The sequence below is a fragment of the Lytechinus variegatus genome, chromosome 19 (genome assembly GCF_018143015.1).
Source record: "Lytechinus variegatus isolate NC3 chromosome 19, Lvar_3.0, whole genome shotgun sequence".
NCBI classification, from domain to species: domain Eukaryota; kingdom Metazoa; phylum Echinodermata; class Echinoidea; order Temnopleuroida; family Toxopneustidae; genus Lytechinus; species Lytechinus variegatus.
In genome coordinates, this window is record NC_054758.1 from 11,756,243 (window position 1) to 11,770,428 (window position 14,186).

General features: G+C 35.4%; 1 protein-coding gene across 1 annotated transcript in view; it reads right to left on the minus strand.

Annotated features, from left to right (window-relative positions):
- Positions 1-5,482: 5,482 nt before the first annotated feature.
- The window catches only part of LOC121406277 (centrosomal protein of 63 kDa-like), a 49,041-nt gene continuing 40,337 nt past the window's right edge, over positions 5,483-14,186 (minus strand). Inside the window, exons 14-18 of the mRNA XM_041597295.1 lie at positions 11,106-11,191; positions 10,357-10,609; positions 8,294-8,403; positions 7,551-7,594; positions 5,483-5,598 (exon numbers count right to left, since the gene is read on the minus strand). Of these exons, the coding sequence (XP_041453229.1) occupies positions 5,483-5,598; positions 7,551-7,594; positions 8,294-8,403; positions 10,357-10,609; positions 11,106-11,191 (609 nt within the window). The remainder of the gene's footprint in view (positions 5,599-7,550; positions 7,595-8,293; positions 8,404-10,356; positions 10,610-11,105; positions 11,192-14,186) is intronic.

Below are 14,186 nucleotides of genomic sequence, written 5' to 3' on the forward strand. Positions count from 1 at the left end.
TTATGTTCATTACTGGGTTGTATAACACTGTATCCATTTCCTTGATGTACTTTTCACTGCTGAATAAATACTAATAACAATTAGAAAACATGCACCATAATTACTGGCTGCATTCAAATAACATTAACTTTTGAATAGAATGTTCGTCATCAAAATCGATCTACATGTACACCTTATTACAGGCTGCATTCAATATAAAACGTCTTTCAAAACATAAGAATGCAAACATATTAAAAACCCTATAGATTGCATTTATAAAAGGCTCTTTGGCAGAACCATGGGTAAAACAAAGATGGAAACATATTAAAGGTAAAGACAGTAGTCGCAACAAACAATGATTTCATGAGAAAATCTTTTAAATCAAGGTTTATTGTCAAAATATTATCATACATCTAGATCTGGTACATTAATGTAAACTTAACTTTGTAAAATCATGAAATCTTAGCTCAAAATCGATAATTCTGATAATCACTAACACGGAAAAGCATATGTAGGACAGAGTATTAATATTGCATCGAAAAATACCTGACATTCGATGGAATTTTGTACTTATTTTGCTAATTAAAATTCTCAGCAATTACGCATTTTCTTACAGAGCTATTTAATTGGCACATATTTTTTATGTATACATACAGACACTTTGGCGGTACTTTCATTGGATTCTGACCGAACTCATTTTGAGATCGTTACCTCAACTGGTATTTATCTTTAACACCAGACTTATACCCCTTTCATAAACCCAATTAAAATGAATTAGGCGGCTCATAGCAGCATAATTTGGTCGTAAAATTGGAGGAGGACAAGAGTTATCCGCATTACTCTGATGCTGCTATTATCCGCATAATAGCGGCATCGGGACAAGATTTTGAGTTTATGAACGCATTTCCAAATAATGCGGATAATTCCATGGTGCGGTCACAAGGTCACGCTTTTCCAACACAACCGCATCGGAGGGGGCGTGTCCAGTTGTCATGGCGATTATCCGCCTTTTTCAGGACGGGCGCTCGTAAAAATAATGCGGCTTATTTTCGGAGTTTATGAACGCAATTTTTATTGAATTATCCGCATTACTCTTAGGCGGCTAATTGGAGGATAGGTTTATGAAAAGGGTATAATAGTGGCTTCATATATAGTGAAGACAAGGCAATGACCAACCTTTGGGAGTGTTTCCTGGAGGAAAATGTCCATGATTTTCAATGGCTCATTTGTTCTGAGCCAATCAGATGCAAGGATTTCAGTAGCTTGTAACAGGTGTCAGTCAAAATTACTGACCAATTGTATATTGAAATGCTTTAATCAGATGGAAGAATGACTGTATCGTCCAATGTTTTATTTTGATTTATGTCACCCTTTTTTTTTCATTTATTTTTTTATTTCATCTTTGTTTTTGTGATTTTACTGCTTTTGAACTGTTTCAAATCATTCCAATTACCTGTAAATATTGTGATTATATGTGATTTTGAATACCAATAAAACACATAATTAAAAAAAAAAAAAAAAAAAAAAAAAGATAGAAGAATGACTGAACCTGGTATAAAGTTTACCTCCAGAACAGGAAGATGAAAAGGTTGTGTGTACTGTCACATAACATAACAAATCCAGAATGAAAAGCCTTGTGATAATAAGATAACACTTTTATCTGACCCAGTAAATCAACAACACACCTGATAAAAGGCAACTGAAAAATCAGATCGGTAATTCCTTGGAAGTACATGTATGTGACAGGTAGGATTATATTTTGTTTTCAAACAGCAAAACAGCCGGCAAATTTCTTTTATTTTGGATACTACTTTTAAACATCCTACTGCCTATTAATCTGCAACCTTCGTTAAGATTATCCCAGGAATCCTTAAGATAGGGTTACACCAGAACTGAATCATCTGCGAATCCATGCAAATACACATATTCGGTGGCTTCGGGAGTATTCTGTTATCCCTCCACTGCTCCGCGACTGTGAGAAAATTCAGCAAGGATTCGGGAACATTCGAGTCCACCGAAACCATCAGAATTAGGCCGAATTCGACTAGAATCGGTCTGAATTTATTCAGGAGAATTTGCTATTGGTGTAACCCGGGCTTGAGAGGCGAAAAATCACCCCCGACCTCCATGGAAAGTTTTTGCACTGCTGCAAAGTGACTTTGGAAAAATCACAAGAACTTCAACATATTGTAACAAGCAGGGTTTTATTCAGTTTTTCAAACTTATCTCTTATTTGCAAATGACATTCTAAAACATCCTAAAACAACAAATGAGCTTTATTTTAATCCTATCTTGATAACAGTTGAACAGTTTGTTTAATTTCAAATAATTCAACTTGATTTTGGGGTGAAGTAATAATACTGAAACGTTTTTGTATAGCGCAAAAGACATGGGCAAAATTGCACGTCTCTATTAAAGCGCTTTTACAAAATTGTGGAGATGGAGAGGAGAGCACTGGGTCCCCAATTGTCTACAAAATATGTGTTTTCAAACTCTATCTTTATTCCTAAGATATTCTGGCAGATTATTCCAAGAAGCAGTAGCCCTCCATTATCACTTAAAAAGCCTGCACAAGTATTCAAAACCTGTCTTTAGTCATGGGAAATTCCCCCCAAAATGTGTTTTATTGGATAAATTTACTGATTTTTTGTCAAAATATAATTTGATCAAATAAAATATCTGCATATTAATGTCTTGTTTTTAACACCTACACAGGCGTGGAATGAGCCAGCAGTCTTCCAATATCCAATTACTGTTACAAGTGCTCAAACAGCTACATGTACCATTGTTTAAAATGAAAATAAAAACATTACTGAGAGAGGATGCTACATGTACATGTAGATACTGCTGGAAAACAGGCGATATCTAAGTTCTAATGGGTAAAAATGCATTCAATGATTACTATGCTTTGGTAATATTGTTACATTTGATGATACATGTAGCTCGGATTCCGGTAACCAGAGTTCGATTCCAACTTGGTGCACTAGTGCCCTTTGGCAAGGCATTCATCCTCTATACCAGGACCCTCGGAGAGGACCTTAAGCTGTCAGTCCTCTGGTTGCTTGCTTACAAGCATTCATGCCTTCTTAGCAATCAGGTAAAATCATCAACCACCATATTTAGGAATAGTTCACATTACTGCCAATTTGGACCAAAGTTAAAGGAGAATGAAACATTTGGATCAAGATAGCTTGTGTGAAAACAGTTTGAGGAAAATCGGACAAATATTGAGAAAGTTATAAGCATTTGAATATTGCAATCACTAATGCTATGAAGATCCTCAAATTGGTAATGCAACAAAGATGTGTGATGTCACTTGTGAACAACTTTCCCTATTACTTTATATATTTCACTTAAATTGCCCCTTTTAATCACATCTCTCAGTCTCAGCAAATCATATATTCTTTCTATAGGAGGGCATGTAATACAGATACATGTATCTACATCATGGATAAAGAGTTTAAGTCACCACAAGAAAAAGCAAAAAGAGACATTTTGAGGGTACTTTATAGTCCATCAAAGGGAAAGTTGTTCACATGTGACATCACACATCCTTGTGGCAATGCCATTGGAGAATCTCCATACCATTTAGTGATTGCAATATTCAAATGCTCATAACTTTCTCATTATTTGTCTGATTTTCCTCAAACTTTGTTCTTATTCTTTGATTTTTCTGTTTTGACACAAGCCTATTTGTTCGAAAGGTTTCATTCCCCTTTAAAGACAGCTAGGCTTTCAGATCTCACCTTGCCCCATTGCAAGAGTTCTCAACTGTGTCAACAACACAAACCCAGATAAGAGTCAGACTTGGCAAACTTTTCTTGTTTGTGATGACCACATTAAACCAACTATTAAAGCATTGTTATGCTGATAACATTAGTTGCGTTCACATGACAGATTATTTCATAGCCTCAAAGTTGAACACTACAATATGCTAAACATATCTTCATTGTTTATATTTTCATATATGCTTGTATCTTATAAATGTGATCACACTACTTTATGGTATTAATATCAATATGTTCATACTACACTATATGGCAATCATTTTCACTCAAAGTGTTCACACTACACTACAGTAATCATATTCTATAAAAGTGTTCACACTACACTATGGTAGTCATACAAACTCCCTCGAAGTATTCACACTACACTATGGTAATCATATTCCCTCAAAGTGTTCACACTGCACGATAGTAATCATATTCCCTCAAAGTTTTCACACTACTTTATGGTAATCATATCAATGTGTTCATAGTACACTATGGTAATCATATCACCTCAATTTTTTTCACTTTACACTATGGTAATCATATCACCTCAATTTTTTTCACACTACTTAAAGGTCAAGTCCACCTCAGAAAAATGTTGATTTGAATCAATAGAGAAAAATCATACAAGCACAATGCTGAAAATTTCATCAAAATCGGATGTAAAATAAGAAAGTTATGACATTTCAAACTTTCACTTATTTTCAACAAAATAGTTATATGAACGAGCCAGTTACATCCAAATGAGAGAGTCGATGATGTCATTCACTCACTATTTCTTTTGTTTTTTATTGTTTGAATTATACAATATTTGAATTTTTACGAATTTGACGATTAGGACCTCTTTGCCTGAAGCACAAAATGTTGAAATAATGGAATGCCACGTGTTCAGGGAGGAATGAAACTTCATTTCACATGACAATGATGAGAAAATATAAAAATATTTCATATTTCATATCATAAAATACAAAAGAAATAGTGAGTGAGTGATGTCATCAACTCTCTCATTTGGATGTAACTGGCTCGTTCATATAACTATTTTGTTGAAAATAAGCAAAACTTTGAAATGTCATAACTTTCTTATTTTACATCCGATTTTGATGGAATTTTCAGTGTTATGCTCGTTGAATTTTTCTCTTTTTATTCAAATCAAGTTTTTGTTGGGGTGGACTTGTCCTTTAATAGTAATCATATCAATGTGTGAACACTATAATCAGATTCATATTACCTCAAAACTATCAAACTACTAAAACTCAATGTTATGACACTACAATACATTTGGAAGCATCAATTCAAGGTACTGAGATCAATCCATTGAGTCAGACTCAGAGTGAACACAAAACAAAATGTGAAAGCCTATTTTCAGTCTTGGTAAATTCCCAAAAAGTGAGAAAAAAAAATCTTCTCTGAAGTACACCTAACCACTTGGGCTTGGTACTCAGTCTCCATTCAGCCTTATCTATATATTTTCACATTGATGGAGGGGCGATAAACAACAATTACAATGCCAAGAATGATAACCTGGGCTCCGTAACACGAGGATTAGCGATCAATCGCTAAATGAACAGACCAATCAATATCAATGTTACACGCATAGTTGGTTTAAAATACTGGCCAGGGACCAATCAGTGCCCTTCTTTCATATGCAATTCATCGCAAACCTTTGTGTTACGGGCCCAGGTCGGTAGAAAATGTTCAGTTAAACAGAAGAACTTTTGGGAGAAAATAGCACATTACAAGTGGATAAACCATATGAAATGGTTAAAGAAGTGTGCAAAGAGAAAAAATGAATTAGTACTTACTCGTTTGCAATTCGAACATCTTGTTCTTCGCGGTACAGTGCTGCCACCTGTTGTAATAAATACATGTATGACATTAATCATTATTCAAAATAATAAAATGTTATACTGACATAAAATAAGTCTATAAATTGGTTATGCGTTCTCCTGGTATCATGCATAAATTATGAAAGAAAATGAATGAATTAAGAAAAAATGCAACAAAGACATTTCTTTTTAATAGTGCTTGTCGTTTATGTACAGAGTATATATTGCATTCTACTTAATTTTCATTCATAATTTTCTATTTGCAGATTTCTAAAGCACTGTGATACAGTCACTGCGAAGACAGCTTTATAAATCAGGGTGATAAGAAGCACTTGTTCAGTTGGGCAAGTAAATTTTTAAATAGTTGGAATATAAAACAAGTGGAATGCCTCTGGCCGTCTCACCTGCATCACGCGGTTCAATATAGCAGCAGTGCTGACTTTGAATACTACTCTAACTCGCACAAGATGTTCAGTGATACATGGTTACTCTTATGTCCACTTTTTATGAACTAGACCAATAAACTTACAGAGATATGATGGTTATTCAACAAAAAACCCCAACATGGCCAAAGTTCATTGACCTTACATGACCTTTGACCTTGATCATGTGACCTGAAACTCGCACAGGATATTCAGTGATACTTGATTACTCTTATGTACAAGTTTCATGAATCAGATCCATAAACTTTCAAAGTTATGATGGTAATTCAACAGATACACCCAATTCGGCCAAAGTTCATTGACCTTTGACCTTGGTCATGTGACCTGAAACGTGCACAGGATGTTCAGAGATACTTGATTACTCTAATGTCCAAGTTTAATGAACTAGACCAATAAACTTTCAAAGTTATGATGGTAATTCAATAGATACCCCCGATTCGGCCAAAGTTCATTGACCCTAAATGACCTTTGACCTTAATCATGAGACCTGAAACTTGCACAAAATGTTCAGTGATGCTTGATTACTATTATGTCCAAGTTTCATGAATCAGATCCATAAACTTTCAAAGTTATGATGGGAATTCAACAGATATCCCCAATTCGGCCAAAGTTCATTGACCCTAAATGACCTTTGACCTTGGTCATGTGACATGAAACTCTAATAGGATGTTCAGTAATACTTGATTAACCTTATGGCCAAGTTTTATTAACTAGGTCTATATACTTTCTAAGTTATGACGTCATTTCAAAAACTTAACCTCAGGTTAAGATTTGATGTTGACGCCGCCGCCGTCGGAAAAGCGGCGCCTATAGTCTCACTCTGCTTCGCAGGTGAGACAAAAATCTATTTCACTTGCCCAAAGAAAATCCTTGAAAAAAAAGTTTTACCTCTTCAAAGGAAAGTTTTGCGGTTATTTAAATCATTGACCTTTTTCTCTCTTTTGACATGAACGGATCTACCATGTCATTGCATTTCTTTTTTTAAAGTGTTTTTATCTTGCCTGCCAGGACCAAAATTAGGGTCAATATCATATCTTATCGACCCTTATTTTAGTCATTCTACTGTGAGAATTTTGCTTGCATAATTCAGGCAAGTAGTTTTGGTCTTTACTTCAAAACACTTGCCCGAGTGCTTATGTAGCACCCTGTAAATACATGTACAAATATTGGATTGTATTGTATTTTGGCAGGAGGGAGCTTCGGAATACCTATCTCACATATTATTGCCCAATTTTTTTTTCTTTGTAATTATGTGTTTTATTGATATTGCAATCACAAGCATAATCACAATATTTACATATAAAATTGTTGATATGACTTGAAACTTTTATGAGAAATCCATTTCAGACCAAACGACCCACCCACCCACCCATCCTTCCATCCATCCAACCATCCATCCACCCATCCATCCATCTATCCATCAATCAATCCATCCACCAATCAACCCACCCTTGATCTATTATATAAATATATTCACATGTAGAATCTCTTTTCATTTCTTAATAGCTAAAAGCAGCTATTTCCAACCTCACCTTTTCCCATGAGCCCTCCAACACTGCCAACAGATATTGTATTCCTGTAAAATAAAATAGAATATAAAGTGTTTAGTTCATAACTTCATACAAGAAATGTAATCACAGTACCAAATACATAAAGATTACAAATGAGCATGCACTTTTTAACTCTTTGTCCAGAGGATGTTTAACAATAAAATATATTAAATCAACTTTATTGTATTTCTGTGCATTGGAAATTCGGGTGCTAAAAATATAGTTCCCGGGTTGTTCTTACTTTACCTTGTTTCTCGAAATTTCAACTTTTTTTTAGATCAGATCAGAAAAAGGTGCATTTCAGAAATATGGCACTGGTGACAAACCAATTGGCCCAAATGTACAAAGGTGGTTATGAAAACCATCGTTTGAACCCATGGTTTACGCAGATTTCCTGTACAAATTACGCTTAATTTACCACGCATGCTAAAAATTGACCAATGCTGATGCATGCTTTTGTCGCAGTGCGCCGAATTGATGCCTGTCACCATGGTTCAATAAGCTATTATATTCATAAGCTTACTGTTTTGGACATTTTTTTTAAATACATGGTAAATGAGGCACAATTTATGCAGGAAATCTCAACTGATGTTTTTTTCTTCCAGAAGCTATTGGCACATATTTTTCTTTATAAAACATACATTATGGCGGACATTTTATTGGAGTCTGCATGAAACCTATTCAGAAATCATTACAACTGGCATTTATTTTTATCCATAACTTACTTTCCTGTATGCTGTGTGTTATCTCGATAAGTAAGGTCTTCTTCAGAATCCGTTGTCTCATACATCAATTCCAGCCTCTTCTGTTCAAGTTCCTTCTGTAGAATACAAAGCTGGAAAAACAAAAATGAGGAAAAAAGGGTTATTTTTCAAATCTCATGTATGCTTTTAAAAATTGGATTAGCACTCCAAATACAAATACCTGTAATTGATTTGGGTCCTGTTTCATGAACACTTGTTAAACTAACAGATGCACAATATCTATAACAAATTTACAATTAGCCAATCAGATTGAAAGGTTTCAGTAGCCTTAAACTGTAAATTGCAAATTTGTTATCATATAAAGTTTTATGAAAACGGGCCCCAATATAAGTAGAATGCATACATCTGTACAAAGTGTTTTCTAGAAACAATGTAATACACATGCAGGCCATTGCCCTATTGTCTTGACAATTCAATGTTCTCTCACGTATTCCTAAAGTGTCATTTTGCATTTCTTGAGTGAAAAGTTTTGACGTTGATGGATATCCATATTTGAGGTTGATTGGATCAATCCAAATCTTTGTAAGATGGGGCCATGGAGGGGAGGATGGAGATAGGTCAGGAATCTCATATATCTTACCAAGATGTGAACTTACGGCAAGATTAAGGCTAATGGTAATATTCCAGAGATTGTCTCTCAGCAAAAGCTGAATCTTACACAAATCTGGTGATCCATATTTTCATGATTTTTATTTTTCATGGTTTTAATTTCATTTTCATTTCTATTTCTTGTATTTTTAATTGTTCTTGTATGTTTTCTTTTCCTATGTTTCATTCATTCCGAGCCAGACCTTGTCTAATATGTCACACCTCTGACTCACAATTGAATCAAAACTAATTAATGGAAACACCTAATCTTGAGTTGGCTCAATTCTTAGACTTATTCTGAAGTCAGGTTTAACTTAGACTCAGGTTTTAAAATGTGGTTTAAGTATGGGAAGCCAAAAGTATCAACTTTTTTTTTTATTAAGTTGTAAGTTTATGTTAACTGTGTTCTTTCCTGATTCATCGCTGGTGAAGACGATCATCAATCTATACTTCCTAGACAATTATGAATGATTTGAGAGCCGAATGAGCTGAAATGATAGCTCTATCATTAGTGATTTATGTAACAATTGGCTGTCCATACTTAAACCACAACTTTAAACCAGAGTTTAAGTTAAACCCGACTTCAGAATATGGGCCAATGTACCATACTTTCTAGATCAACAATCCTCTATTTATCTCTCCCAGATGTGAACTCCATTAGCAGTTCTGGCCAGATTTAGCCCGCTCAAAGCAAGACCTTATCTAATACATCAGCTCCCTAACTCATCATTGACTCAAACTCAGGTTCTCGAGAACAATGTCATCTTCGCTTGACTCAAATTTGGACTTACACTGTACCATGCTCTGTACGTGAAATAATCTTCTATTTATCTCTCCAGGATATGAACTCCTGTAGATATACCTCAGCTCTGGCCAGATTTAGCTTTTTTAAAGCCAGACCAAATCCGACCAGAACTCTCTTTAAAAACTCATCAGCGACTCAAGCTCAGGTTTTCAATGAAACCAACCCAACTTGAGTTCACTCAATTTTGACACTTATTTTGCTCTCTAGGTCAATAATCCTGATGATCTCTTTTAGATCTGAACTTCCTAAGTCCTACTTGTACCTTGGTTGGGCGAAAATGAAACTCAGACTCAAACTCAGGTTCTCAATTAAACCAAACTCATCTCGAGTTAATCTAAGGCTTACCATGCTCTCAAGCTCAATAATCCTGTTTATCTCTCCTGGATGTGAACTCATCTGCTCCACCTACTTCAAACCAACGTCAAAGGACCGTTTCATGAATCATCAAAGGATTCGTCAGACGTTTTACCTGACAAAGCCAATCACAATCAAGGAAAGTTGTCAGACCTGACAACTTGTCTGACGAAAATATTGATGAAACACTCGAAAGATCTCTAAACTCACCATGGACTCAAACATGGGTTCTAAAAGAGAGATAGAACATCTTGAGTTGACTCAATTTTGTACTTACCATGCTTTCGAGATCAATAATTCTCTGTTTATCTCTACCAGATGTGAACTCCATCAGTTCCACCTCAGCTCTGGCTAGCTCCAGCTCATTCTGTGCCTGACTCAGCCTATGATCTGTATCATCCCTTGGTTGTTCCACGACGGCAGGGGCGGACGTGAGTTGAGTAACATCCTCCTTCAAACTCTGTAATTGAGTTTTCAGCCGAGTATTCGCCTCTCTTAGAACCTTCAATTTCTCTCCCATGCTCACTGCCCTGTGGACAAAATAAAGAAAGTAATGTAAATCATGAGAATTATCAGTAAATTTGAATCAAAGAAATAATAAAAATCATATTTCAATTACAAATGATACTAAGGTAATAAGTAATTTTGTAGCTGCATACGTAAGCATGAAAAATTTGGTCTCAAAAGTTGTGCAAGACTTGAAAAAAATAGTCATGAATAGATGCAGTGAAAATTTATCATGTTAAGGATACAAAAAAGTTTGGAGCATTGCCCCCTCCCCCTCGCAATTAGGGTTAAACTAAACCATATTCAATATCATCATGTTCCATGAATGCTTAGGTAAACAGATTTTTTTATATCAAATATCATTCGTTCAAATAAACGTTTATTTTTAAGAACCGTTTCTAATATAAAATTATTGGTCATAAAAAGAGTATAAATTCCCCAAAAGCAAGCTTGTGGCTTAATATCATTATCAAATTTTCATCAAAACTAAATTAACTTCTGTTGCTCTCCCTCCTTTACCTCTGGTCTGAATGTTTCTTTGCTTCTATGATCCATTTCACTCTACAGATCAGGCTCTCATGCTGAGATTTCAGCTCATTCACACTCTGAAAAAAAATATACAAGGAAAGAAACGTTAAAAACATTAAGAAAAAATAAAAACATGAGAAGAAATGACAAAAACATGAAACTCAGTGTCCAAAACATGAAAAGTATACATTCAAAACATGAGAAGAAATGGAAATACATGTAGCTTGAAAAATATTCAAAACATGAAAAGTAACATAAAAACATAGATAATGGGCAGATATTGAGACAAAAAGAAGATTTCACGTATCTTTATGTTAACATTTTATTTTACAATATATTTCCACTTTTTATTATTTTCAAAAATGACATGGAAGTAGAACTTGCAAAAACTCAACTTGAGCCTCTTTGGTATATTCTGCAAGATCTACCTTTCAATAAAATTTAGTGGATGGTGCTGCCCTCTAGTGCTGGAAACTATATAGTCTGCAAAAGTGAGGCACTATGAGCAACACAATAAGACCAGAGGGCTGTCTTCACTGTCATAATAATTACAATGTAAAGCACTTGGAAACACAGAGTACTCACTCTGTAAATCTAACTTTTATTATTATTTTTATCATCATTATTGCCACTACAAGGTGGACTCTAGAATGGGAACACTCAAGTCAATTTACCTGCTCAATCTTTGTTTATCATCCTGCATACAAAAATCTTGATACATGAATTTTTTTTGTCCAAATTCAAGGCTTTGTTCCTTCCCTGTATTGTTATCATTTGTGCACCATGACCGCATGAATAGAGTGCATTGATTAGTTCACCTAAACACACATGCATGTGTTCACTGGGAAATTTCAGGTTCGGTGCTAACATTGTGGTGTTGGTGTTAGGCCAATTTTTACATCAACAAACACAAAAAATCTCACTAGCGCTCTGTTAGGCTAACAACGTTTCCGTGCGGCCGGCACAGATCAAATGAGATACTTCAAAGTCCCTGGGTGGTGTTTCATAAAGCTGTTCGTAAAGTTACGTACAACTGAAACCTGTTCTTTGGTGCTAAATCAGTTACAGATATCATTTAGCACAAGAAATGGTCACCAGTCATGCGTAAAGTCATTCGTAACTTACGAACAGCTTTATGAAACGGGCCCCTGGTGCCATTACATGTTCAAGTGGATTTTTGAACAAATGATTCAAAGACCAAACTGAGGGGAATCAAAATATTACTTGGTATCTATAAAAAGAACATGCTAAAGTAAAGTTGTTTGTAAAGTTATGCTTCATTAATAATAAATAGCTTCATGAGCTCGAGGCACCCTGTCTCTCTTAAATATAGAGAATGCTATTTAAACTGAAGACATCACGGTCATACACGTTTATCACTTTTTTTCAGTGGATATTGATGTTTCTGTTTATGGTAACTCCTGTAGGAACTCGGCAGGGCAGCATTTTGCTGGTGTTAAACGCCAAGCTGGTATGTATAAACCAATTACATAGGAAATATTTTACGTCTGAGTTAACTACAAAGTAGGCACGGTGGCTGACCTTATAAACGGCAGATACATGTATTACTCTCGAGCAGGTCTTCTTGTCAAAGTAGAGACAATGGTAGAGAGGGGATTTGAACCCACAACCTTGCGATTATGAGTCCAAAGCTCTAACCACTAGACCACGCGACCCATATCTGACACAATGCTGATATCAATGTCGACAAGAATCGGATGGCTAGAAATGTAATATCATGTCACACTACACAAGTGCATACATAATGTTATAGCAATTAGTCTCACAATACCTATTAGTTTAATACATGGACGTGATGAATGTGCAAGGTCACTCCTTAATTAATAAATAACAACATGAATGTACAATGTGTGACACATTATTGTGGAGTTAGGTTGAAGTTTCATGCACGAGAATTTTAATGAAGTACAGATGAAATACCCTGAACGCACATCCTTGGATTATGTAATTAAAAGTAAAGTTGCCGCAAGTAAAAGTACCTCTGACTGTGCAATGTTAATAAAGAGATACATGTACCACACAGGAAAAAGGGAAAAATAAGAAAAATTATGAACATTTATTTATTAAAATTTATTTTCATTTCATGTTATTCAATGTAGGCACCAGCCAATGTGGAGGACCTCTCGACATAATTTTCAATTCTTTTAGGTGATCCCCAGGCATTGGCTGGTGCTCAATTTTATATTTATCTTGTACTGTCATGTTTGTTATTATCATGCCTGGAAATAAAATAAACAAATATTACTGTACGTGTCCCTGTTTCATAAAGCCATTTGTGCATTCACAATCGACTTAATGAGCGACGAGTTTATGGCATGCTATCTTGTATCGTTTTCATACTGAAGGCGAAGTGGAGTTACTCCGGAATAACTCCGGATTGAGTTTATACGCTTGTACTGCGGACCGACTTTAAACCCCCTTTCATATTGGCAAGCACCGCAGCGGTGAATCCGCAGTCGTTGCCATGGTTTCCAAGCGAGTTCGTGCCATACGTGTGGCGAGATCACAGCGATAAGCGCATACCGCATTTCCGGTGCGGAGTAACTCTGTTTGTAACCCTCTTCTCGAAGTGGGTTGAGTACTCCGCTTTGAATCCGGATCGAACTAATCTCAGAATTTTCATATTGCCCTCCAAAGTGGAGTAACTCCTCCTGGACTCCGGACTAACTCCACTTCGGCTCTCACTATGAAAGGGGTATTGGTCTCTTTGTCATTCTTAATCAAATTAGCCAAAGATGATATAAATGCATGGTGATGTTTGATTGCTTGACCGACCTGGTACCTGTTTCATAAAAATGTTCATTATAATAACAAATTTTCAATGGCAGTTAAAAGCTACTGAAATCCTTCATTCTGATTGGCCGATTGCAAATTTGTTGCAGATATTTTACATCTATTATTATAACAAGTCTTCATGAAATGGGACTCTGATCAGGGTTGCTGCACTCAATTGCAAACGCAAGATTTTTTAAGGGGGGTTCAAGCTGTTGACAACCCTCCCCCTCCAGAAAAAAAATAAATAAATAAAGATAGATAAATAAATAAATAAAA